The sequence below is a fragment of the Sabethes cyaneus genome, chromosome 3 (genome assembly GCF_943734655.1).
Source record: "Sabethes cyaneus chromosome 3, idSabCyanKW18_F2, whole genome shotgun sequence".
NCBI lineage: Eukaryota > Metazoa > Arthropoda > Insecta > Diptera > Culicidae > Sabethes > Sabethes cyaneus.
Genome location: NC_071355.1, coordinates 201,781,514 through 201,807,194, shown reverse-complemented (window position 1 = coordinate 201,807,194; position 25,681 = coordinate 201,781,514). Strand labels below are relative to the sequence as shown.

Below are 25,681 nucleotides of genomic sequence, written 5' to 3'. Positions count from 1 at the left end.
AATATCAATCACTAAAATGCTCGAACTCAACAAATGCAAAGCAAATTCTCCTGAATAATCATTATTTTCTCATCTCGTAAGATGGAAAGACAGAGAAAACAAGATGGTTTTTACTGAGTGTCTCATCTATCTCTTCGAGTTTTTCGGTTATTTTGAACACTATTTTTAGTTCTCGTTTTTATTCAATTTGATGAACTTTTTTCGTTTTATTCTAATTTATATTATTTAAAACACATGTTTTTCGACTTTAAATAAATTTTATTATACATTCATGCATTCTAAAATAAACAAACGATTCAAACTTTCCTATAGCTCAGCACTTCGTTGTGCTCACCGTATCCACTCTGGACTAGCTTCTTCTTGAATATTTATGTAGCATTCAAAATGGAATATATCTTTGCCTTCACTTTGTCCAGTCCTATTTGGTTGGCCTCGTGGTAATAGGGTAGCTTCCGCAGTTCGTTGTACCACGCCTTCACCTTTGGCCAGCGTGATTCTTGAATAGGACACACCGACTCCAGTGTGCTTAGCGTTGCTACCGCGGCAAAATCTGCCACTGTCAACTGGTCAAAAATAAATCACATCAGTTCTCCTCTAATACTATTTTGAACCTAAATTTACCTCATCACATGCAATGAATCTGGTTTTAGATAAATAAATTTCTAAGAAATCGATTGCTTCAATCACCGGTTTCAAATGTCCGGAAACATCGGTTAGTTTATCGTGAAAAACTTTTCTCTATAAATAAATGCAATTAGAAAAAGGAAATGTAGTTTAATACATTGACTTACCATCAATTCTGCATCCCGTTGGAAAAATACAGAATTGTTAAAGCACAACCGATTGAGGACTCTGGCACGTTGCTTAGGATCGCTTAGTGAGAACTTCGTGTTCAGACCGTAAACATCACACAAGTAGACCAAAATGGCATGACTGTCCGTTAGCAGAAGATCGTCGTGTTCCAAAACTGGAACCCTGTGCAAAGGGTTGAGCTGAAAGTATGAATTTTACTGCGACTAAAGTCTAGATTGGGCCTACAAAACTAACCTTAACAAACTCTGGCTTACGATGAGCAGCACTAAAGAGATCGATCCATTTCAGCTCAATCTTATCGGTGATGTCCAGGGCAGCCAAAGCCAGCAGGACACTTCGAACCGGTGGGCTGACATCGTCGTAGTAAAGGATGGGTTTCGACATTTTGGTGGTTGCTAATGTATCTAAAAATGATATTAGACAAAAATTGTTAGGTACATATTTCGAAGAACATATGTTATTGTTGAATTAGGCGGACCCAAGAGTCGTTTTTTCCGATCGTTTATGAACAATAGAACAATAATTTTAATTATAATTATATCTAGTCTAATAACATTCAAGAATAAAAGTAACAAATATTTCAATCTACAAACCGCAAGAAATTTCACAAAAAAATTATCTTTCTCTTCTAGGATGGCCTATTAATGATAATGATGGATGGATAATGATAACCGATAAAGACTCCACACAGCAATCAACGTACATGGTAACGAAAATATGTTTTGTATAGGAGCGTAACTCGTATACCATGTACCTCCGCTGGAATGACCTTCTTTAATCTGAACATTTTTAATCTGTAATATGAATTTCTTCACATTAAAAAATGTTCAAGCGTCGGTTGGCGGTAGACGGCAATTGACGGTTAACGGGAAATTAGCAGTCGTCGGAGAGCCCAATTTCGGAAGCAGTTTTTGGGGCCAAAAGCGGGATTCTGTTTATAAAAATGTAAATACTGCATTCTTCTTGCCAATTTGAACACAGCGAATATATTTTCATAAACAAAATGTTTGATTCAAACAAAAAAACTGCTTTTGAAATTGGCAGAATCGATGACGACTAATTTCACCTTAATTTAACCGAACTAATTGGAAAAAAGCCAAAAAGCTCTGGCAATATAGCTCATATACAACTTACCTCTCTCTAGCATCCAAAATAGACCATTTTAGTTGAAATTGTCCAATATCCAATATCCTTCTCTACAATCCGGACGTTCAGAATTCGCGCATATTCGAAATGTTTTCAAAACGTTTGTTTTCGTAAAATCAAAGCAAGTTCATAGGGTGCGCGCCTTCCGCGTATGTGAAAATGAATAGAGTTACCAAATATTCAGATTAAAAATGAATCCACCTGATCTGAACGAGGTGTTTTTCATATTAGCGGGGGTTGAATGTATTATTATTTGACACTTTCATAACAAGATTTTGCTATTTAGGTGTCTCTACCTAAGTAATGATATCGAAAGCAACTGTATCGAACGTAAAGTGGGTTTGGCATGTGAGCTCCTAGTGGAAAAGTTAACCGCCGAAGTTGTTGATATTAATCTCATATTTCATTAAGTAAACCACAGGGGATCAAGTTGCAGGTTGTAGGCAATATGCAACTATATGAGAATGTCGTCAAGGTCAATAGGCATAGGAAATTAATTGCTTGCCGTTTACTGATAGTAACGCAGATACTGCCGTGCCCAGAGCTAAATACCATGGAAAGAATGTAGGTCTCCAAACTTTCGCAGTTTAATCTTTTTTTGTGATACATACTTTCAATATAATTTTAATTTTATGTACCTAAATTTGCTGTATGCTTTGTTCCAATTTATTTCTCATTTTTGCTAAGTTTGCCTCGGTACCTCGAGTTATTTTGTCTTCACTGACTACTTTATTTCTTTATCTGAGTTACCTATGATTATTTTTTAATTGACAATTGGCTTACTATTGTAATTTTGTTGGGATTTTTAAAGCAATTTATTCCAAAATCTCTCTTAATTTTGAACTAATTGTTCCTCAGTTTTGCAGAGTAAAATTACTGCGTTTGGTTTATTGTTTATTTATTAGTTAGATATATCTCAATTTGATTCCACTTTTTATTCTACTTGGCACGAACATTTCCAGTCGTTGCTTCCAGCTTAAATTTTAATATAATTTAGTTTTAATTTTTAGGTTAGTTTTATTTCTAATTCACTCAATTTTCATTATTTTCAGCTCTAATTGTTCCATTTTCTTTATTAACTATGTTTTGTTTTTTGAAAACTGCCTTGAATTTTGATCGCTTTATAAAGCATTAATGTGAAAAAGTATTGTAGAACAAGAATTGAACAGAGGAAAACGAAAAACTCTGTTTGTTCTATTAAATTTTGTTCTGTTTGCTGTTTTGTAAAAATTACTGTAGATTTTGATCGCCTTATACAGTATTAAATTGAAAAATTGTCGAACGTGAAGAATTGGAAAAAGGTAACAAAATAAACATCATTAAGGAGACATGAACATCTAAAAATATCCAAGATCGATATTTTTTATTTCTGATTTCAGTTCTACAGACTTTTCCGCTTATTTTGATACTAATTTCGTACACTTGCGTGGCCAGACGACATACACAGAAGATGGGCCACCGGACTTTGAAAAGCATGTTTTGGCCTGGAAAAATCAGGTAATCAATTTGCTTACCGCAAAAATACTGGCCGAACAGGTTAAAAATTTCAAACTTTCGAGTTTCACCATGAAGGCTTTTTCACATTAAATTTTATAGAGTAAACGAAAAGTGCGCCACAGTATGGGCCTGGGACTTTAAATTGTATTTAAAATTAGTGTTCGACATGGGAACGAAAATTAAAGTCCGGGTACCGGTTCGGTCCGGTCCGGCCCGGTTAAAAATCGGAACGAACTTTTTTATTCTGACTCTATTCCGGTCCGGTTTGGCTCTGTTCGTTCCGATTTTTAACCGGACCGGACCGGAACCCGGACTTCAATTTTCGTTCCAATGTTAAAATTAAACTTTAAATTGCACCCTAGATTAGACATTATATTGACGTTTAATTTTTAATTAGACCTAAAATTCGACTTCAAACTCCACTTTAAATTGAAGTTCAAATAGACTTAAAATTTCCCAACGAACATTTTTCCTGTATAATTGCTTATTAAGCGCTTGATTCGTAAACATTAGCTGTATAACAGTTGAATAATCTACTGTTCAAATAAAATGTTTGTTGGGTGGACTTTAAGTCGTACCGTGAAGGGGTCATTTGAACCCTTGCTTTTTTAGCTCATGTTCACAGCGTTATCAAACTATTCCGCTTAACTACTTGTACTAAAAATATATTCAAACGCAATGCAAAGGTGGCTACTTTACTATTTATCTTTTAATCGAGGAAAATATTAACACCAAAATATAAAATATTCGTGGAGTTCACTCGGTAGCGTTAAAATTAGATGTGAAATTGTACTTCATGTTGAACTTGAAATCAGATTAAAAAATTATTCAATTTAAATTCAAAAATTCAATTAGAATTGAATTTGACTTAAAATTGGATTTACACGATATACACGGCTTGAAATTGGAATTGAAAGTTGAGTTAAAATTGGACTGAAAATCAAACATGAAATCGGACTTCAAATTCGAATATTATTGAACTTAAAGTTGGACATCAATTTGAACTTTAAAACGAAGTCCAATTGGACTTGAAATACTTTAAATCGGAGTTAAAATTGGAATTAAACTAGACTTAATTTGTAAGGCTTACAAATTAGACAAACAAAAGTTTTGAAATGGGACATTAAGTTGGACTTCACGTTGCATTTAAAATCAGATTTAAAACTGAATTGAGATAGATCCGAAATTGGATTTAAAATGGGACAATTAATTAGACAGTTTAAGATCGGAGGTGGAATTGAAATTGAATTAGTCTTAAAATGGGACATGAACTCGGAGGCGAAATTGGAATTAAATTAGACTTGAAATAGGTATCAAAATGGAACACTAAAATTGGACCTCAGTTGGACTTTAAATTGTATTTGAAATTGATCTTAGAGTCGTACAATGAATTGATATTGAAATTGAATCTGAAATCGGAGATGAAATTGCAAATAAAATAAATTGAAATTGGACATAAAATGGGACATTAATTTGGACATGCATTTGGACTTGAAATTGCACTTCGGGCGGTCGGTAATGAAACTGGACTTGAATTTAAACTTGAAATCGTACTTGACAATTAAATTTGACACTATAATTGAAGTAAAAATTGGACTTTAAACAGCAGTTATTTTTACTTATAGCAAAAAACCAGGCTATTGAATTGACAACTCCGGACTTCCAGGCTGCATTTTAAGGAATTATTTTGTTATACATTAAACTAGCCGAGTGTCCGACTCTACTCGGGGTTCTTTTGTTTCTCAGCCACTTGTATACATCTATTATTGTAATTGTTGCTCAGCTTAGCTTTGAGAAGTGAGAAGTGCGAAGTGGGAAGTCGAGTAGCTGAACTGGTGAGGTGGCTGAGAATAGAACTCGTGAGCAACTTTGTACAAAGCATGTAGGGAGCGAGCTGCGATTCGTACCACAAAAATATCCTGTTAGGGGCCTGCGTTTGGTTACAGATGAAATGCTTTTGGATAAGATGAAATATTATACATGGATTAAATTCGTGTTTTGTCTTAACCTTTTGATGAGGTCAGGCATATAATTAATTTTTTTATGACGGTAGTTTTTTACAATTGACGGAATGAAACAAAGGTATTGATAGTGTCCAAACAGAACGGGACAAGGCATGAAGGGGAAAGAGTAGGAAATTAGGTAAAAGAAAGTCATTGAAGCAACGCTTAAGAAGTTGTGTAGAAAAAGGTATATAAAGTTTAAGAAATGTATTTTTACAGAAGCGGCCATTTATTACAAAGACTTTGTTCCGCACGACACTAGAATTCTTAAACGTGTGTGATCGTTTTTCATCCACTTTCCGTGGTCGGTTCATTACAAAATTAGCAGCAAAATAAGCTGAATAGCCTGTATAATCGAAATTTGAAATAAAAAAACGAAAAAACATAGATAATCTAAACACATTATTACCCAAATACGCAAAAATTTTGAAACAGAATAATAAAATTAATTTGTGCTATGAAGTTGTTTAAGGTTCAAACACGTGTCAGTGATTTTTGGGATTTCGAAAGCAGTTTTTATCCTCAAAATATAATTTATGTTCATGAAACCGTTCTCACTACAGTCTTTTCATTTAGCAGAACACAATGAGTATATTTTCGTGGACACAACTTTTATTTTGAACATAAAAACTACTTTTGAAATTCCAAAAATCCATGGCACGTGTTTGAACCTTAAACAACTTCAAAGCACAAGAAAAATGATAACAGAAAAACTGATCCAAAATAAGAGAAAAAACTAGTACAACTGTCTATGGGAAAAAGTTAAAAAAAAACTACTTGTATTTCCATGTATAGTATTGGAACCTAGGCAAAATTAAGTATGTAAAATATTAATGTTAAAAAACCTACCTTTGATTCCAGAAAATATTGTTTAGTAAATAGTGTTGAAACTAAAATTTCAACTCATAAACAATATTTTTTGTGTTTGTTCAACTTAAACAAATATATTAGATTTTATATCCACTCATTTCAAAAAGAAGATCGGAAATATGCTGTTACACTTGAAATCAACCGACAATGTACAATGTAAAAATATTTATTCTGTTCATAGTATCTTCTAACAAAATTAGCAAAAAGGCTCTCATCGAGTCACAGCAGAACTGAGCCAATGATCATCTCAAACGATCGAAGCAGACTAAATTCACGTCCAGATAAGGATCAGCTTCAATCGCCTCTTCAATGCTTCAACCGTTTCTCTGCACTTAATCAACATCGTTCTCTTTCACTCGCCGGCTTCAAATCAGAAATTGAAATGACTGTTTGTGGTAGAACTAATACACCCAAAGCCGGTGTCGACGATGATAAACTATGATGTAATGTCGACAGAATATACTATGCTGTATTAAAGTGCATACTATTTGTATTAGACACATTTCCGTATTTGTTGCAATCACTTGTGATAGAATTCTTTGTGTATTTCACGTATAATTAGCGTATAACTATTATCAGGTGCAGAATAAATATTTGTGCCCAACCGGTTAATGTTGGATGCTGATAGGATTTTTTTTCAACTTTTCATTGTGAAGCTTTTTGACGGTTTTCTTCCAGCTTGAAGTGATACAGCTTAGCCAGTTCCTGCGCTCCTTCATAGTTGGTGGCCTTATAGTAAGGCAACTTCGAAAGACGCTCGAGCCAAGCGGCCAGTTTCGGGTACTTTGTCACATCGATAGGAAAGATAGCATGCATAGAAGCTATGCTGGCCACGCAGCTAAGATCTGCCAGTGTGAGGTTGTTCCCAACGATGTAATCGCTGGTGAGTGTATCATTCAAGAGCTGGTACGCCTTGTACAAGTAGTCGATTCTATCCTGTGGAGTCTCGGTGGATCCATAGTACAGAATGGGTTCCTGTTTGAGCATTGAATAATGGTTCAAATAAATTGGTTTAAATCAGCACTAGGTTATCACTTACCAGATAGAAGCGCAGCCTAGCGAAAAGCACTCCCGAATCGAAATGAAGTGCCGAGCTGATTTTGGCACGAGTCACAACATCATCTGGGAACAGATTGCTTCCTTTGCCATACTTCGTAGCCAGATAGGTGTTAATCGCATGACTCTCATACAGGACAGTTCCATCCTCGTCAATAATCAGCGGAATTGTGTGTTGCGGATTCATCTAAACGAGAGGACGTGCTTTATTTTACATCAAGGTCAAACAGAAATCAAACCTCAGCATACCTTCACAAATTCGGGCTTAAGATGATCACCGGCGATCAAATTTATCGGGCGAATTTCCAACTCCAAACCGAGGGCCTTGGCGGTCAGCTCAACCGAACGACCCGGAGGGCTCAGTTTGGCCGTATAAAGTACTACTTTGCCCATTATTACTGATGCAGAGCAAAATTTGCAAGCGTAGCTTTACCCTTAGCCGACTAACTGTTCACTTGTTCAATGCTAGATTTGAACTGACCGGTCGGTGCAATTACGTTCATTTGTATACTCGTTGACATTGCATGTTTGCTTATACCTGCTTCTGCTGTTGAGTACTTAAGTTTTAAATGTGCCACTATATGAAATAAATATTTCAAATTTAAAAAAAATTTACTAATGTCACTCGCAATCGATTCTTCTCACGTTTATTTTATTTATTTTTTTCGTTCAAATAATCAAATCAATTTTCCAATTTGATTCAAATGTTACTAACCGCAAGGCTTATTCACTCTGCTGCGTCAATGTAGTACATTATACTGGTTAATGGCGCATTTTAACCAAGTTTAACTGCTCAGATACCACCACCAGTTGGTGCTCCTCGAGAATCAGTTGATAAGACTCCTAAACAAATACTTGTGCACTTTTGCACCTTTAATGGGAAGATAGCGTGACTAGAATTTATTTACAGTATTTTTTTCTACTGAAACGCAATTTAAACAGTATCTCGTTAAGTTGAACGTTAAAAAATTTAAATCTTTATGAGAAACCGACTATCAGGCTATGTTTTAGTAATAATAAGAAATGGTGACAACAAAATTTTCTAACGTTTATCCAACATTTTCCTTATTTTAGATATATTTATGAAAGCAACGTAGAAAATAACAATATTGCATAATGAATCTGAGCTTCATTCCCATTCTTTACGCAATCTATCATTACTTTCATAACAAGCATTAATAAGAATATCACGTAGTTGGTTATTTGCAACACCAACTGCTTGAATTGCGACGGAACAGATTGAAACAATACCTTTAAAGCGAAGGATTAAATAATCTAGAGGTTACTGTGAACCAGGGTAACACTGCATAATTTTTAAAATATTACGTCCATATTTTTCCCTAACGCTTTACTAACTTAGTTAGCATTTATTTTTTCAAGAAGAAAATAAAATACAAAACATTTCTAACATTATACTTCAAATTAATTTGGCCTTATCACTCCCCAACAACCATTTTTGTTGAATAGTAGCTTATTCAACCACTATACGCTAACAGTCAACTAACAGCTTGATAATACTACGTTCATTAAGCATCAAACAAAAATGCTTCACGGCCCAGTTAGCTTCGAGGTACTATGCTAACGAGGTCTAACAAACCAGTCGTCGTATGTTCGAATCTTGGTTAGGCGGTGCTGCTTGTTGCACTAGCCCCGTAATTGTCATGTACTCTTACAGCCGGCGCGAAGTCTGCCCATAAGGGTCAAGTCTTAGAAAGACGTTCAAGTCCAAAGCTTTGCTTTGCTTCAACAAATATATCCCCTAGTTCACCGTAAGCCTAGAAGAAAACAAAAGTGGCTTGAACATTCCCTTCTCGCTGATCATCAGCCACAGAAGGATCTTCTTGGTGTAGGAGATACATTTAACGTCATCGCTTACCTCCTTAGTACGGGATGTAAAGTACCGGTCGCCTGCCAGTCGTTGCCGTCTAGTGTAAAATAGGTCTGGTCATCCCCGACGTCGCACTTTGCCGGAAAGATATTTTTCACCAGCACCGTCAGTCGGTTCTTCTGAGTGATTACCTGCTGCTTAGACAAGGTCGGTATCGATTGACGCGTCCACGTAAAAATATTTGGGCAAATATTTTGTTTCCGTTGGGCCGGTTGCTTCAACCTCCCGGCGCAAAACGATGAAGCCACCCTGCTCTCGGTCTTCCTCTTCAGCTGCTGCTGCACTGTACGGTCGCGCAGTACCGTTGGACGGCCGAAACGAGGCTTTCGGTTGACATTTTTCTCCAGAAGGGAGAAGATGTTAAAAATGCCGGATCGGCTGTATACGGTGGACACAATGTCCAATTTCTTCGCTCTGCGGTGGAGCTAGCAATACGAACAAAGTATGGAACGTAGTTGCTTAACTATAATCTCTATAATAACTATAAATCTATAATAGCTATAAACAGTCTATTTTTTTAATGCATTCGTTGTAAGTTGAAGATTATTTTCAGCAAAAATGTTCTTTGGGTAAGTCATTAGTTAAATTTTTTCAGGCTCAAGTGGCACGTTTTCAGTGATGTTTGTCAAATCCAACGAAGTAGACACGTAGGCCATATCCAGGTCCGTAGGCACATCGCTCGGGTGTGGGTCTGCCCAGAAGTCTACAACCTATTCCTAGTTTTCTGCTGAAAATAGTTTTGGCTACTCTTTCGCCGGGCTTTCTGGCCACGTGCCCAGCTCACCATGTGGCAAGCTACTTGTGCTACCTTCAACATATTTGTATACTGAATACAGTTCGTGGTTCATGTGCCATACTCCAATTTCCCATTTTGCTGCCAAGTATAGACCGCAGAATTTTATGCTCAAAACCCCAATTACTCGTCGATTAGCGTCCATGATTCATGCCCATAAAGGACCACCGGAAGAATAAGTGTTCTATAGAGCGCCAGTGTTGTACGAATTTGCAAACTACGAGACTTCAGCTGGTTACGTAATCCGTAGAAAGCCCCATTCGGGGCTGAAGTTCATCGTTTTACTTCGTGGCTTAGATCGTTATCACATGTCACGAGCGTACTATACCAAGGTATATGAATTCCTCCACTATTTCATAACATTCCCCATCTAGCTCCTCCTCGGCACCAGGCTTCATTTTGCTCATCTTGTGCATACAGAAGCAGAGCAATCTGCTTCTCACAACGATCAAGTTCCCGAGAAGGTAACATCAGACTGAGAGAGGGCAAATCGATTCGTCTTTTGTGCTTTGCCTGGAAAACGCCGAGAATTGAGATATTTTGCAGAGCAGGACAGAAGCCTGCTTGGCACCAACACCATTTTGACTCCCACGTTCTCTGCCAGCAACCAAGTACATAATTTTGGCGGTGTTTATGGTAAGGACTTTGGAGAAAATTCCCAACATTCCCTTGGTTGGGAAAATTCCCGACATTCCAGGCGTACCTTCGGTTAAGTAAGTGCCTTGCAAATAACCGCCCCCTCCTTTCGTTGAAAAACGCCACTTTGACGAAAACGAAGACATTCCCAACCGAAAAACAGAAAATTTGAAAAGACGCTTATAGTAAGCGAACAATGGAACAGTATGTCATATGAATAAAACAGTTCGTGAAGTAACTGTTGTTTCAACAAGGCGACGCAACATTCCACATCACAATTGATCATTTCCCGTAATGAATACGTAAATTGCTGGATTTCAAGATCATGCAGTTTAAAGCCGTTGGACTTTTTTTTGTAGGTTTCTGATTTACGCCGATAAACCGCATACGATGGACTACTTGGAAGACAACATTCGCCATGTTGTCACTAATATTCGGCCCCAATTGTTGCAAAAAGTGCATCTATGCAGCCGAAGTTGCAATATGCCGGAAATCATACCGGAATAATTGTTGCTTCTGGAAAGGCAGCAGACGTGTTTCCAAACACTCGTTAAAGTTAATTTTTTAGATGACGGTCCTGGTTGCAATGAATAGTTGCTTTAAAGGCCACAGGTACAGATAGTCTATCAAACCAGATATTTTTAGTGAAATTCGACAACTGCATATGCTTAAAAAGGTCTACTACACTTCGCCTCCCAATTGTCATATAAAAATTTTACTCAGTAAGCTATTTGAAGTGACATAGATTTCGTCGTCCATCATATTACGTAATCGAATTTCGTCAGTATCGTCATGATACAGCTTCCGGGATCGTGTTTTAGCCAACTTGTTTTGTTTGCTGACGCGGTTTGGAGTCATTGCTTCCTTATAATGCGTCAGTCCGGCATGTTTTTAGCTTGGTTGTCGATTACACTTCCAGCTTGTTCTCGTACGGAGAAATTAGTATTCCGCTTGAAAGTCCTGGTCATACTTTTTGTCGTCTCAATGCCTCAATGGTTTCCACTCATCCACGTTTCCTGGTTGTCGACAAAAGTTCGTCGAACACTTTTATTGCGTTGCTGACAATTGGCTTGGCCACTTTTAACGATTTCACTAACTCAGCGTACAAATAGTTTGAATTTTCGTGTTGTTCTTCTTGCTTGAACATCATTTTGATGACTGAAATGTCAATATCAAAATGCAGACAGTACACTCTGCACGCCACACCTACAAAATGAGAGATGATCTGCTTTTTAAATGCACGATGAGAAGTGCGTCAAGTCGTAATAACCTTCATAGACGTAGAATATTTTGAAAGTTTTCGAGAGCGAGGGGAAGGGACTCGCTTTTACTAACTACTTTTTGATGGATGGTTGAAACCACAACGATTATAAGCTGAGAGACCAAGTACAGTAAAGATTTGTATAATGCGGTGGGTGGTGCTGTACGCCAAGCGCGATATCTCAGCTGTCCATTAACCAATAAAGTTGGTTGTTGGTACATTGTTAGCATGTGGTATAACCTAGTCAACTACCAAAAATCAACTTTATTGGTTAATGGACAGCTGAGATATCGCGATGGGCGTACAGTACCACCCACTGCGTTATGCAAATCTTTACTGCACTTTGCAAATCTATCTCGTACTCTAACAAAACGTAAACAACCTTCCGAAGCTGTATGTATTGTATGTATTTTCTTCGATAACATGTTTATAAATGACTGTACCGTTCTCTGTTTTCTAATTAAAACCATTTTTGAAGCATCATTTGATCAAAATTGAGCTTTTCTCAATAATAATTTCTGTATTACTTGATCATCAAAATTTAGCTGTCTACCAAGCATGTTAGCAATTATGCACTAGCATTGTTCTTCAGAACTTCCAGCACTAACTGGGCATGTTCAGTGGCACTAGCGCCGTTTGCTTCCTCGTAGTACGGCAGTTCCTTCAAAAGCTCTACCCAGCCATAGATCTTCGGATACAGCGATTCATCCATCGGGATGACTCCCATCACAGAAGCAACAGTTGCAATGCAGCTGAAATCGGCAATTGTTAGCGAATCCCCAGCTAGGTAGTCATCAACCAAGGTATCCTCCAACAGTTGGTAAGCCTTCTGTATAAGTTCAGCTTTGTCGTCGGGAATTTCCTTACAGCCTTGGAAAAAGATAGTTTCCTGAAAATTTTAAAAATTGAAATTGCGCCATACTCTTAGGTTCGCATTCAAATTATATGTTATGATCACATCTTTATACGTACGAACAAAAATCTTGTACGGGCGAATAGTACACCCGACTCAAAGTGTAGAGCAGCGTTAACCTTTGCTTGTATGACCAAATCTCCGGGATAGAGCGAATCATCCTTTCCATATTTCGACACCAAATAGATCATGATGGCGTGACTTTCCGAAATAATAATTCCATTATCGTCCAGCACCGGAATTGTATGTTGCGGATTGATCTGAATAAATTACATTTTTATTGTTTCTTACTTATACTAAGATAATTTTAGGCGATAGCAACCTTGATAAATTCCGGCTTAAGATGTTCCCCCGCTAGAAGATTAACAACTCGATGTTCCAAATCGACTCCAAGTGCTTTAGCCGTCATATGCACCGCTCGACAGGGTGGGCTCAGATGGAGGGTGTACAAAACTGGCTTCGTCATACTTAGAGCTTATAGGTTGATGATTGCTGATATATTCGGAAAAGCAAAATAAACCTTCTCGGTTGCTGGCTGGCTTCTACGAGACTGAGTCCTGTGAAAGAATTACAAATTCCACGTGCTTCTGAGGTTGATTTGAATTATTGAGTAAAGGGCTGTCGAAACTAAATCTAAGCTGCAAAATGAGAGCAATCGTTGTACTGTTCTAGTAAAAACTTTACTTCAAAGCGCATGATATAAATTTTTAATCGACGCAAAATTACCTGTTTCAGTCGACAAGGCCAATGTAATTACTGTAGAAATCAATCGATCGACATGAGAATTGACAAAAAAGACAGATTTTGTTGCAGAAATGCAACACGCACTGTTAACGGATTTATTGACTTCGATACACCAACAGCGTAAAAACACGTCAACACGCCACAGAACTCTGCCGGTTTTTAGATAGAATAGTTGTGCATTTTTACTATGCAGGAACAGTATAGATAATGCATAGTCATGAGTCAATCAAACGTGGTGGATGGCACCGTAAAATAAGGTGCCATTGAACCATTGATTAGTAGTGGTTGGCATTATGGTCGGCTAGTTTCATCACGGTAGAGATAGTTCTTTCTGACGGTGCTTTCCTGGATGGAAAAGTTCTCGATTAGCACTGGGGTACGGTACATCATTGTGCTTATCGCCCCTAAGGTGCAAAATGCATTAAATAATCAATATCTAAATTGCTTCAAACTATAAGTATTAGCTGATCGAGATCGTAGTATAGGTTTCTGGCCTAAAATGCACGATATTCTTGTTGTGGTAATCCTACTCAAGTTGTTTTCCAACCCATATTCGTAAAAAATTTTAGAAGGTTGAAACTAGTATTTACTTCCATTAAATTTAGTTTTTAATAAAGTTTCTACCCTATGAACTTTCTTAGATTTCCAATTTTCTCTCAATACTTTTAATAGCTTTTATCGCAACATTATCTAAATTATGTTTTTTTCGCTTAATACATACATCAATGTTGTCCAAATGTCCAAATATTGTTCGAGTACTGCGGTTATAGTTTAGTTTAGTAATAAATAATGTGAAATTAGATAATTAGATTTATTTTTGTCAAGTTTGTTATAAATTTGCGGTGCTTCTAAATTTCGTTTTCTAAGTAGCAGACGTTTTATTAGTTTAAAACTTGATTGTCTCAAACTTTTGATTTTAGTATTATCTTTTTCGCTCATTTATTCCAATTCTACCTCATTCTACCGCTCCAATATAAAAATGACTTATCACAAGTTAGTAAAACTGTTAGAATTGGAAAGATGTTGCTACCAGAAATTACACTGTGATAAATTTTAATCAATATCCTAAATACAAAAATAATTAAAATACAACTTAATTCTTCAAAATTTTTGTCATTTTTGAATTGATTTTGTCTTAATGTTCTGCCATTTTGGAGTACTTTTTGTATTGTTTTGGTATCATTGATATTTTTTCGTCATTTGTTTCCTCCTTGTGATATTTTTTTTATTTTTGTTTTAGTATTGGCACCATTATTATGTGGTTTCGGAGTATTTTTATATTATCTTTGAGTCATTTTCTACATTTGTTTATCATTAGTGTTATTGTTATTCGCTTTTATCACTTTTATGACAGTGTGTGTGAGCGAATAAAGGTGCTCTAACCTAAGTATTTGCTATAGGGTAAATAAATAAATGTACATTGGTCCCTGAAGGTCCGCAGTATTATTTACTCTTTACTAGTCAAATACTCCCAACGAAACTAAAACTACAAATAAATCAGAACCAGTTGGTACGAGACGTCCCTGTTTCTTCTTCACTGTCGACTTTTTTTAGGAGGTGAGGTACTTAAACTACTTTGTCAATTGAATTGAGCATTCATATTGTAGTAAACGTAGGAAAGCATCTTTACACATCTACATGAACTATACTATAGACATTGGCTTGGCTAGGAAATTTCCTAGGGAGGGGCCTATCAGCATCAGGGGCCTAAGGGGTGCCTTCTAAAAAAATTTCACTATGAATGAAAATAGTAATCTACCAGTAACTATATAAATATAATGTTCTCAGCATTATTATTTTATTTATTTTATATTGTCGTCGCGTAAACTCTCGATGTAAACTCTCGCGCAAAACTTAAAGGGTGTTATCATATATCATATATGTTTCTAACAATCACGTCAACTTACAAACTTATCAGCCGCGAGCCGGGGTCGCACTTGCCGTATCAAGAATTCCTCTCCATTGTACTCGGTCCTGGGCTACTCGTCGCCAATTCGTTGCGCGTCTCGACACACGCAAGTCGGCTTCAACCTGGTCGAGCCATCTAGCACGTTATAAAACTAAATAAGGTGTACATATACATACAATGACGTTTACAAGTATTTGCGCACCCTGGGAAAGAAAATATAATTATTGTTTGCAGTACATTGGGAATTTTACTGGTAGATAAGGATTTTGAGGAATAAGGACCGCATATTTAAATGTATAATCCATTAATTATAGATGTTCCTGAGAAATTAAACAAAAATTATTGTGGCAGTAGAAACGCCAGGTCACACCGCTGGGTGGATTAATTCGGTTTTTTTTCATAATATTACTGCCAGACAGTGGGAGGTACACACTTTACGTATCATTGTTGAAATTTTTGTCATTCCTGTGTAGTTTGAGTCGTTATTATATTGCTTTTTGTTTTTATTGCAAATTGCATCAAAAACGCGAAATGCAAGAAACTTGCAAACATTTTGCAAGCAAAATTCCAGCAGTGAGCCGTCAATTATTCATGTCAATTTATTGGGATTGACATTTGCAATAAGTTGACATAAATATTTGACAGCTCGCTGCTAGCATTTTGCTTGTAAACTGTTTGCAAGATTTTTGCATTTCGCGTTTTTGATGCAATTTGCAATATATTGCAACCCTCAGTCGATTATCCGGAAGTTTGCTTTGATTTTCGTCCTGGATAATCATATCTCGGGTAATTTTTCAAATAGACCTATGTGACAATGAGAGATTCTCTTCGTATCTCTTCTCTTTCGCTGTTTGCAGGCGATACCTATGCATTTTAATACATCAACTTTGCATGAATCGGGTGCCGGCGTCACTAGCTAGCTAAATGTTGTGAAAATTTTCTTTTCAATGCATTAGTGTCGCCGTGAAAAGCGGAAGAGAGGAGACGCGAAGAGAATCTCTCATTGTCACATAGGTCTATTTGAAAAATTACCCGAGATAACATCTTTTTGCTGATTTTTTTATGCCATGTTTTAGGACTTTCAGGTATAAATGTATCTTATTTTGGTCGGAAGGTTTGACCACTGCGACCATTATTTTGATCTATTTTGGTATAAAAATGTATGATGATGATGATGATGATGATGATGATGATGATGATGATGATGATGATGACGATGATGATGATGATGATGATGATGATGATGATGATGATGATGATGATGATGATGATGATGATGATGATGATGATGATGATGATGATGATGATGATGATGATGATGATGATGATGATGATGATGATGATGATGATGATGATGATGATGATGATGATTTTATTTGTTTTGTTGGTAGAAGTTTAGAAAAGACTAACTTTTGAACTTTGTAATTTGATAACAAATTTGATAACAGATAACAACGAGATTTAAAGAGGTCATCGATGCAAATTTCAAAAGCAGTTTTTTTGTTTGAAATATGATATATATTTTGTTTTGTTTGATATATTCGCTGTGTTCAGATTGGCAAGAAGAATGCAGTGAATGCATTTCTATGAACAGAACCCAGCCAAAGACTGCTTCCAAAATTGGGCTCTCCGACCAAAAGTTAATGACTGCTACTTTCCCGTTAATAAATCATGGGGCATCATTGTGTACGTCATCAAACTTTAAATAGTACGCAAGAGCTAGTGAATATAAACCTTACTACATATAGATATATTAAAATGAGAAAATCTATAAAACAGCATAGAGCTACGAATTTTTGATAGATATGTATTTATTTTAATAACAACCAAAAATAGCACCAGTTTTCTGGAATGTTCAAAGCTTTGAGGAATTCTTTTCTGCAGTAGCAAGAACGGCTTGTGCCAGACCATCGGCACCACTACCATTGGCTTCCTCGTAATAGGGCAATTGTTTCAAACGTTCCAACCAGGCAGAGCATTTGGGATGTTTCGTTTTATCCAACGGAACAACACCAATTACTGACGCAAAGGAAGAAACACAGCTGAAATCAGCGATGGTTAACGCTTTGCCAGCTACGTAATCATCAACGAGAGTATCCTCTAGCAGTTGATAGGCTTTCTTAATATATTCCGTCTTTTCGACAGGAAGTTCTCCGCTGCCTCCGAACAGAATTGATTCCTGAAAGATTGATAAACGGTTAACTCCCAAGAAATTTTTGACCGTTAAATTAAATACGTACAAACAAGAATCTCATACGAGCAAACAATACGCCCGATTCAAAATGGAGAGCGGCATTCACTTTCGCCTGCTGAACGAGATCTTTCGGGTACAAGCTATCATCTTTACCGTATTTGGAAACCAAATAGATCATGATGGCATGACTTTCGGAAAGTATCGTTCCATTGTCATCCAGCACTGGAACAGTATGTTGAGGATTAAGCTAGAGAATTGATACAGAATAAAGTTAAATAAACTCGTAATAAATTCTATTTGAATGTGTCACCTTTAAAAAATCCGGTTTCAAGTGTTCACCTGCCAACAAGTTTACCACCTTTTGGTCCAACTCGATGCCCAAAGCTTTGGCGGTTAATTCCACGGCGCGACATGGAGGGCTGAAGTGCAAAGTGTAAAGGGTTACTTTTACCATTTTTCGAAAGTTCATCAATCAATTGTCTGAGTTGAGGAAAAATTGCGCTGCTCTACGGACGCCCAAAACGAACGAAACTGATGGACCCTACAAGTGCTACTAAACACGATATCATCCCAAAATATTTCAGCATCGTGGAGCAGACTACTAATACATCAGCATTTTTTTAACTAAGGCCTGAATTGGGACTGTATGAATGATACTTTATTTCGTGAAATAACATGTTGAACTCTATCCAGAAATATATTTAGCAAGTCATTGTTGCAACATCTCATTATCATAGAAATTTGATGATTGTTTGGCTAAGCTTCTGATAACAAGTTACTTTTCAAACCAATAGATTCACTTCACCGTGGATGTGGGTATATTGTATCATCGAAACTTGCCCCATCGGAAGCGAACAATCTATGATCTAGATGAATTTAAAACATACATTTGTTAAGATGACGGTCGAGCTCTACCAGTAAAGAAGTACCTAGTACTAGAGAAGATAACAAATCTTTAACCCTATTGTTCCCATTTTCATTAGCAAGTATGTTTTATTGGTTGCATTTCTAAAACACCAATTTTTACAAGTAATGTATTTTTATGTACTTCCGATAAATATAATAATACCTATGTGTGTATTTCGAAAACTATAAATTGCACTCTAAAAGATCTTTCGCGTAAGCAAGATGAAATAATTTTGATAGAATTAGCCCAGTAGACCAGAAAATTGTCCAATCTAACCAATCGTAAATACAAACGGTTGAACTGAACCCTCTTAGTAATTAATATTACGGAAAAATATTAATAAAACAGTTTTATGGGTTATCGAAAAACTAAAATTAATTAAACGCCGCCCGCTAAAGGGACAAATACAATACAGTCAAACCCCCAGCCGGCTTTGCCGGCCTGCACCAATACTGCTAGTCGATAGCATCGTGATGGAATGGAACCGGTTCGTTGGGCTATAAATACAGTCGCTTGTTGTTTTCGTTTGAGCAGACACCACCAGCGGACACCAAAAAATCATCCACACAATATAACAGCGAAATTGGCTTGTATCCGCTCATTCATTTCCAGGTTATCATTCGCGGAAGATTGACGGCAACTTTCCTTTCTAAAAAAATGGCTCCTATCACTTTATATACAACTCCTCGAACGCCGGCTGGAAGAGCCGTGGAACTTACTGCCAAAATCATTGGAGTAGAGCTGGACATCAAAATTATGGATCTTGTGAATAAGGAACATTTGACTGAAGAGTTTCTGAAAGTAAGTGCGAATGTATTTCATTTCAAATTGTGATAAATTATATTGATTTTCGTTATCAGCTCAATCCTCAGCATACTGTTCCGACTATTGTTGATGATGGTGTTCCTCTGTATGACAGTCATGCGATTATCATCTACTTGGTGTCGAAATACGCTAAAGATGACAGTCTGTACCCAAAGGACCTTGTCACGCAGGCACGCATCAATGCGTTGTTGCATTTCGAGTCCGGAATACTGTTCGCCCGGCTCCGGGGAACGCTGGCTCCGATCTTTTATCAAGGCCATCCGGAAATACCGGAAGATAAGCGGAAATCAATCTATGATGCGTATGATCTACTGGAAGGCATGCTGCAGTCAGATTACTTGGTTGGTGATTCGCTAACCCTGGCCGATATCAGCTGCAGCACTTCGCTGACAACGCTGAACCTGCTGTTCCCAGTGGACGCCGATAAGTGTCCCAAGCTGGTTGCGTATTTGAAGCGCCTGGAGCAAAACCTACCCAACCATAAGGAGTTCAATTTAGAACGTTCAAAGCTGTCGGAAGCTCACCTAAAGCAGAAGCTCATTGAGAATAAGAAGTCGCAAAATTAATGATCTTGAAAATATAATATTCCTATGAAATGAATTATAATAATTCCATTCGCATTTATGTTGTTTGTTTTTGATTTTTCTTAAAGCTGAAAAGTGGATCTAAAAATTAAAATTTTCAAGGTAAATTGGAACAAAGTATTGATAAAATTTTACACGGAATAATATTAAAACGTCAATTTATCGATTTGTTATTACGAAAATCACTAAAAGAAAACATAAATGGTGAGAAGCCAGCTCGAATCTTTTATGGCAAGTTTGCCAAACAGTAAACTATTGCAATCGTACCGGAAAGGTGTAAAGAAACCAATCACAACCTTTTATTGGAAGATGAAAATGCCTGTAGGAATTTGTCGACGCGAAATGAAGTATATTTATTTTATGTATTGATCTAAGTTTATATATATGACCTAGCCCGAATGTCCATCCCTACGGAGTGCAACTACGGGCAGTCTACCTAAGCTAATGACTTTGTCCGAATGTCCATCTCTGGTCTAGTGGTTTAAGATGATGAACCAGGTGCCCAGGTAGCTCGCGTAGACAGCCACGACGAAGGAAGCAACAAACTCGTGGTTTGTAATTATCTGGTAGATCTCTTCCTAAGATAGTATGACTTCCGCTATGGTATCGCGGCGACGAAGATTAGAAACGAAACGTACGGCTGATTTGAAGATTCGCAGAAGTTACTGTTTCAGCATCATTGATAAATCCGAGAAGTATACTACGTCACAGTCTCTAAGTAAATAATGGTGAGATAACAGCTTGGACGAACTTTTTCCTAGTAGGTATGGATAGCACGTTCTAGAGTCGACGAAAAGTCCGGAAGGTATTATAAACTTTCTTCACAATACTAATAATTTGTTATGTCCATTTGAGGTTTTCATAGTATAACCAATATATATAGAATGCCAGTTCGCTGCAGTGCGCGTGGTAAACATCATACATACTCAGATAATGTATTTACATCATATATGCATATGTGTGTGTGCCTGAGATTCATCAAAAGGGGAATCTCATTGTCAAACTTTGACAACTAGTTTAAAATTTCAAATATGGCTGCCAAGTAATGTGATTGGAAACTTCCAGGGCTATGGTGTGCTTGTCAAACTCCATATATTCGATGCGTTACTAACATGCACCAAAAATTTGGCTCTTAGGGGTACCATTTTTTCCAAATTAGAGTGACCAAGAAATTTTTGCAATATTTTTATAAATTTTTTACTTTCAATTAAGACGTTTTTTTAATTGGTTAGAAATTGAAATAACAGCGAAGAAAAAATTTGACTTACACACTTAAAAAAGTGCCGAAGTCAGCAAAATTTTGCCGAGATTTGGACAGCCGAGCGTTCGGTAGAATTTTTTATGATGCCAAACGTTAGTAAAGATCCGTAAACGTCGAATTGCAAAACTGAAATTTTTACCGAACGCTCGGCTGTCCAAATCTCGGCAAATTTTGCTGAGTTTTTTAAGTGTGTACATATAAAACTAAATGGATTGTGAAACTTTAATTATTTGCAACAAAAATTCATTACGACAATTATCAATGACCTTCAAACAAAACAAGTTTGGTTAGCTTATTACGAATACCTAGATTGAATGCTTTTTACTATTGAGTATTGCGCTTCCCGAGAAAATATTTCGTTTTTCAGCTTCATATAGTAGTGCGCAAAGATAAATAATGTATTATTGACAGTGTAAGCACGTGTAAGTTTTCTATGTTTATGCTCTTATTCTTTGCTTAGATAACATTTGGTTTGTTCTATTACGTACAGACTTACAAACAACACAGTTACAAGGTCTTACGTTAACCGAAAATGATAAAATTTAAATGCTGATTGCGTTTGTAAAAAATTTGTTCATGTTTGAACGGACAAACACGAAGCAAGCTACCCTAGCATTCAGCTGATGAGCGAGAGAGAAATATTGTTGCTTTTCTCATCACTCTTGCGTTGACAGTTTCTTACGAGATTTCGTGTGAGTGTAAAAGAGATACTTTGACTGCGAGCAACCAGAACAGAGCTGCGCGCAACTGTTAGGCGCACAACTAAACCTAAGAAAGAAAAATTTTAGATAATAATCGCAATATTTGTGTATTTATGAAGAACGAACATTGGAAGAACTGGGATTGTTGTTTTTGAAATACTGCTGCAAATACTAAATAGGAGGAATTTTTTATGGGGATGATGATTTCGATGCTAGGTACGAAATTTTCGCTTGACACCACCCCCCTGGAAACTTCGCTTGCTTCAAATTTCTGAAAAAATCGTTGCAAAAGGGCGTAGTTGTATGGGATTCAATTCATCCGGACGAAAGAAAAAGAACGTTTAAAAACATTTCACTGGCATGAAAACACAGCGAAGAGCGCACTGATGACAGCACCAACCAGCGCACAGATAAAGAACAGATAAATAACAATGAGCAACTTTGACAATGAAGTTCCCGATTCACAGACAGACTTGATACAGATTGTTAGCATCATGGTTACCACCATGAGTCATGTAGAAAAACAGCGACACTGGCATTCTATATATATTGATTCTACTGTTTTCATCCATGATAAGTCATAGATTAGACCTGACATCGAAGTAAACCGTGACCGCAGACGGACGTGCAAAAGTTTCATGTAAAATTTTTCTCATTTTTTTTGAAGAGAAGTCCCATCACGCTCACGGTTGCCAGTATGCCAGATAAATCTGGATTTTGCCAGAATTTGGTTTGCGCGCCAGATAAACAGACAAAGCTCAAAATCTTCCGGATATTTGGCAATATGCCAGATTTTTGCCAGATTTCCGATCCAACGTCTTGCAAAAAGGTCATCACTTCTAATTTTGGACGAAATTTTGCATCTACGGTGAGCAAAACGAACAAGATTTTTGCAGGAAAACGCCTCTCCATCGGACTAATTGACCACCAGATTTCTGCCAGACATTTTTATTCGTGTTCGCCAGATTTTCGGGAAAACCTGTTGGCAACCTTGATTCACGCTACTAATTTCGGCATACATTACATTTTTTGGCTACCCTTTCCAAATAAAAACTTTGCCGCTATATAACAATACTGAAAGGAATGTAGCACTCATAGGCGTTAATGTGTTATAACTATTTTCATAAAAATGTAAGTAATTTGCTAAATTTTATTCAATAAACATCAAAACCACTGTTTTTTCCACTGGCACGTACCCAGGCTGAAAAAACCAGCAGCAATCGCTTACGCGTATCCGCTCTTGATGATGGTTTGGAAAACACACAATTATGTTCACGTTTACTTTTTCTAGAAACTAAACAGCTGTGAATATGCTATCACAGAACAATTCTACTTCTTTTTATCACGGAAGAACACAAAAATTCCCCTCTGATATGAAAATATAAATCAATTTTCATTCACTAGCCATTAGCAGCATTTTGTTTTTAATTCCAGCATATGGTGCGTTATTTACACTACTACCAACATGTGAGGCCTGAAACGCCTGGAATGCTTCTATCGTGTTGACATAGCTAGTATTTGAGTGACAACCGGCGCTAATGTATATGAACGATTCAATGATACACTAGCGCCAGCAGCAAGCTGTTGTCACTACAAAGCTAATTATCTTCAATGAGCCCGGAATGTAGGCAATAGCGATACGTTATCGGTCACTCGTTTGATCTGTTTTTGAAAAGCATTTAATCCCTTTGGTGGCTATTTCAGCCCGTCGGATTTAAAAAACACACACACCACTATAGAAAATGGGCTCAATTTAGCCGCAGTGACTTCATCATTTCTCGCGACTATAACTCAAATTCAGTAGCGTTTTATTAAGACCAAAATACACGCCGATATTCAGTAAATATTATTCTATTAACTGGTATAAAAATCTTGTTTCGAATAAATATAGTTTCAACGTAATTCCTGAATATTGTTCAGGCTACCGCTTGATGGGCTGGGAATCCCCTTCCGTACCCTGGTTAGTACTTTTATAGCTGAATTTTTGACGTAGGACTACGTCTTACGGCAAGTTTTGAGATAGGGTGTCATTCCAAAAAATCGAAAAATGCGAGCGTCACGAAAAATGAAAGGTTTTGAGCGCTAATAGCTCAGCGGTTTTCCGATCGATTTTCAATATTCTTACACCAATCGATCAGAAAATCTTCTAAGAATTGACCCAAATGAAGAAAAGTATGTATTCTTGATGTTGAACTATTGAAAAATTGAAAATAACGAACCTATGTTTTACCAGAATTCTCGCTTCGTGATTGGTTGGAAAATTCTTTACGATGATCTAAACCTATACCAATTTGATATCTGTGCTTGAGAAGTAAGCCAAAGCAAGTGACCAAGTTTCCTCATTTCAACAAGATTTCTTAACACCGCGGTTCAACCTAGACCAGCGGTTCCCAAATGGGGGTTCGCGAACCCCCAGGGGTACGCCAAAATTTTAGTTTGCTTCAGAATAGTATAGGGAAATCCGTCAGGGGGTACACGAACCGAAAAAAGGTTGGGAACCGCTGACCTAGACCATTTTGATGTCCTTGTTTGGGAAGTACGCCAGAGAGAGTAACAAAGCCCCCTCGTGCCAACAGATTTCTTACGAACGCGATTAAACCTAATCCAATTTGAAATCTGTGTTAGGAAAGTGTGCCAGAAAAAATGACACAAGTTCGTTGTCCCAACAGATCGCAAATTCTTTACTGCGAGACGATTAAACCTAGGCGAACTTGATATCTGTGTTGGAAAAATGTGCTACAGCTGTAGTGTTCGGTTATAATATGACTCTGTATGAATACGCATGCTTGTCGTTTCGTTAAAAGTGTAGTGAAAAGATGTGCTGTTGATAAAATAGGATTGAATTGGTAAAATCCCTTCAACGTGGGAAACCATGGATAATAAAAACAATCTTTAATTTCAGTAGCAGGTAGCAGGAAAGCAATAGTTTGTGTTCTTGATTTTGTTAAATTATTTTCAAATGCACAATCTTTTGAGAATTGAACTTATGCAATGTTACTACTTTGATAAATGTTACATACAACGCATGTAGCATGCATATATGTTGCATATAGCATGTATACATGAAGAATCGAATGATTACAAGCATGAATACATGCCACTATCACTCACTACAAAGAGACTTACGTAGTCCTGCGTCACCTATATATGCGGTCGTGTCTTGTACACAACCCATCTGATTTTTTCAACCTGTAGCTGAACTATGGTTTAGTTTTAGAAATAAAAACCTTTTTTCAGTTCTTAAGCATCTATATCTATATCTATCTATAAGCTTCGGGTTTACTAATAGCTGCTTCCGAAGCTGCAATGGAGCTTAATAGAGGCTTTTGCGCGTTTTTAAATAACCAATTTGCGCAAAGCTGGAAATTAACAAGTGTTTTTTCTGCCTCAAACGAAATAGGTTGTATAAGTTTTCTAATTTCGGCTGAATAAGTGTTGTAGCATTGTATACATAAATTGTATTCGATGCATATTCAGCTATGGCTGAATAACAATGGCTGCTAAAATGTTTAATCAGCGCATAAATGTTTCTTGGGTGGCTAGCTGAAACTGCAAAACCGGTGCCGATGTCTACTACGTCATGGAAGTGACAAGTGGCTCAAAATAAAAGACGCAAAGAACATATCATTTAAATTTTCGTGAACATATCTTTTGTTTTGAACATAAAAACTACTTTTGAA

The 25,681-nt window shown here is 36.9% G+C and overlaps 3 protein-coding genes across 3 annotated transcripts; 1 reads left to right on the top strand and 2 right to left on the bottom strand.

Annotated features, from left to right (window-relative positions):
* Positions 1-309: 309 nt before the first annotated feature.
* Positions 310-7,850, bottom strand: LOC128740592 (uncharacterized). Its single transcript, XM_053836152.1, has 7 exons — positions 7,635-7,850; positions 7,369-7,572; positions 6,977-7,304; positions 1,048-1,217; positions 792-992; positions 622-738; positions 310-563 (listed from the first exon to the last, which is right to left on the bottom strand). Exons 1-7 carry the CDS (start codon positions 7,776-7,778, stop codon positions 369-371), a joined length of 1,359 nt encoding a protein of 452 aa, XP_053692127.1. The 5' UTR covers positions 7,779-7,850; the 3' UTR covers positions 310-368.
* A 4,509-nt stretch (positions 7,851-12,359) lies between these two features.
* LOC128740591 (uncharacterized) lies at positions 12,360-18,177 on the bottom strand. The gene is made up of 7 exons (XM_053836151.1): positions 18,034-18,177; positions 17,770-17,970; positions 17,392-17,708; positions 13,423-13,433; positions 13,199-13,350; positions 12,936-13,136; positions 12,360-12,852 (listed from the first exon to the last, which is right to left on the bottom strand). The coding sequence occupies exons 1-7, from the start codon at positions 18,175-18,177 to the stop codon at positions 12,532-12,534; spliced, it is 1,347 nt and encodes a 448-aa protein (XP_053692126.1). The 3' UTR covers positions 12,360-12,531.
* A 946-nt stretch (positions 18,178-19,123) lies between these two features.
* LOC128739328 (glutathione S-transferase 1-like) lies at positions 19,124-20,050 on the top strand. The gene is made up of 2 exons (XM_053834806.1): positions 19,124-19,431; positions 19,491-20,050. The coding sequence occupies exons 1-2, from the start codon at positions 19,288-19,290 to the stop codon at positions 20,019-20,021; spliced, it is 675 nt and encodes a 224-aa protein (XP_053690781.1). The 5' UTR covers positions 19,124-19,287; the 3' UTR covers positions 20,022-20,050.
* The last annotated feature ends 5,631 nt before the right edge of the window (positions 20,051-25,681 follow it).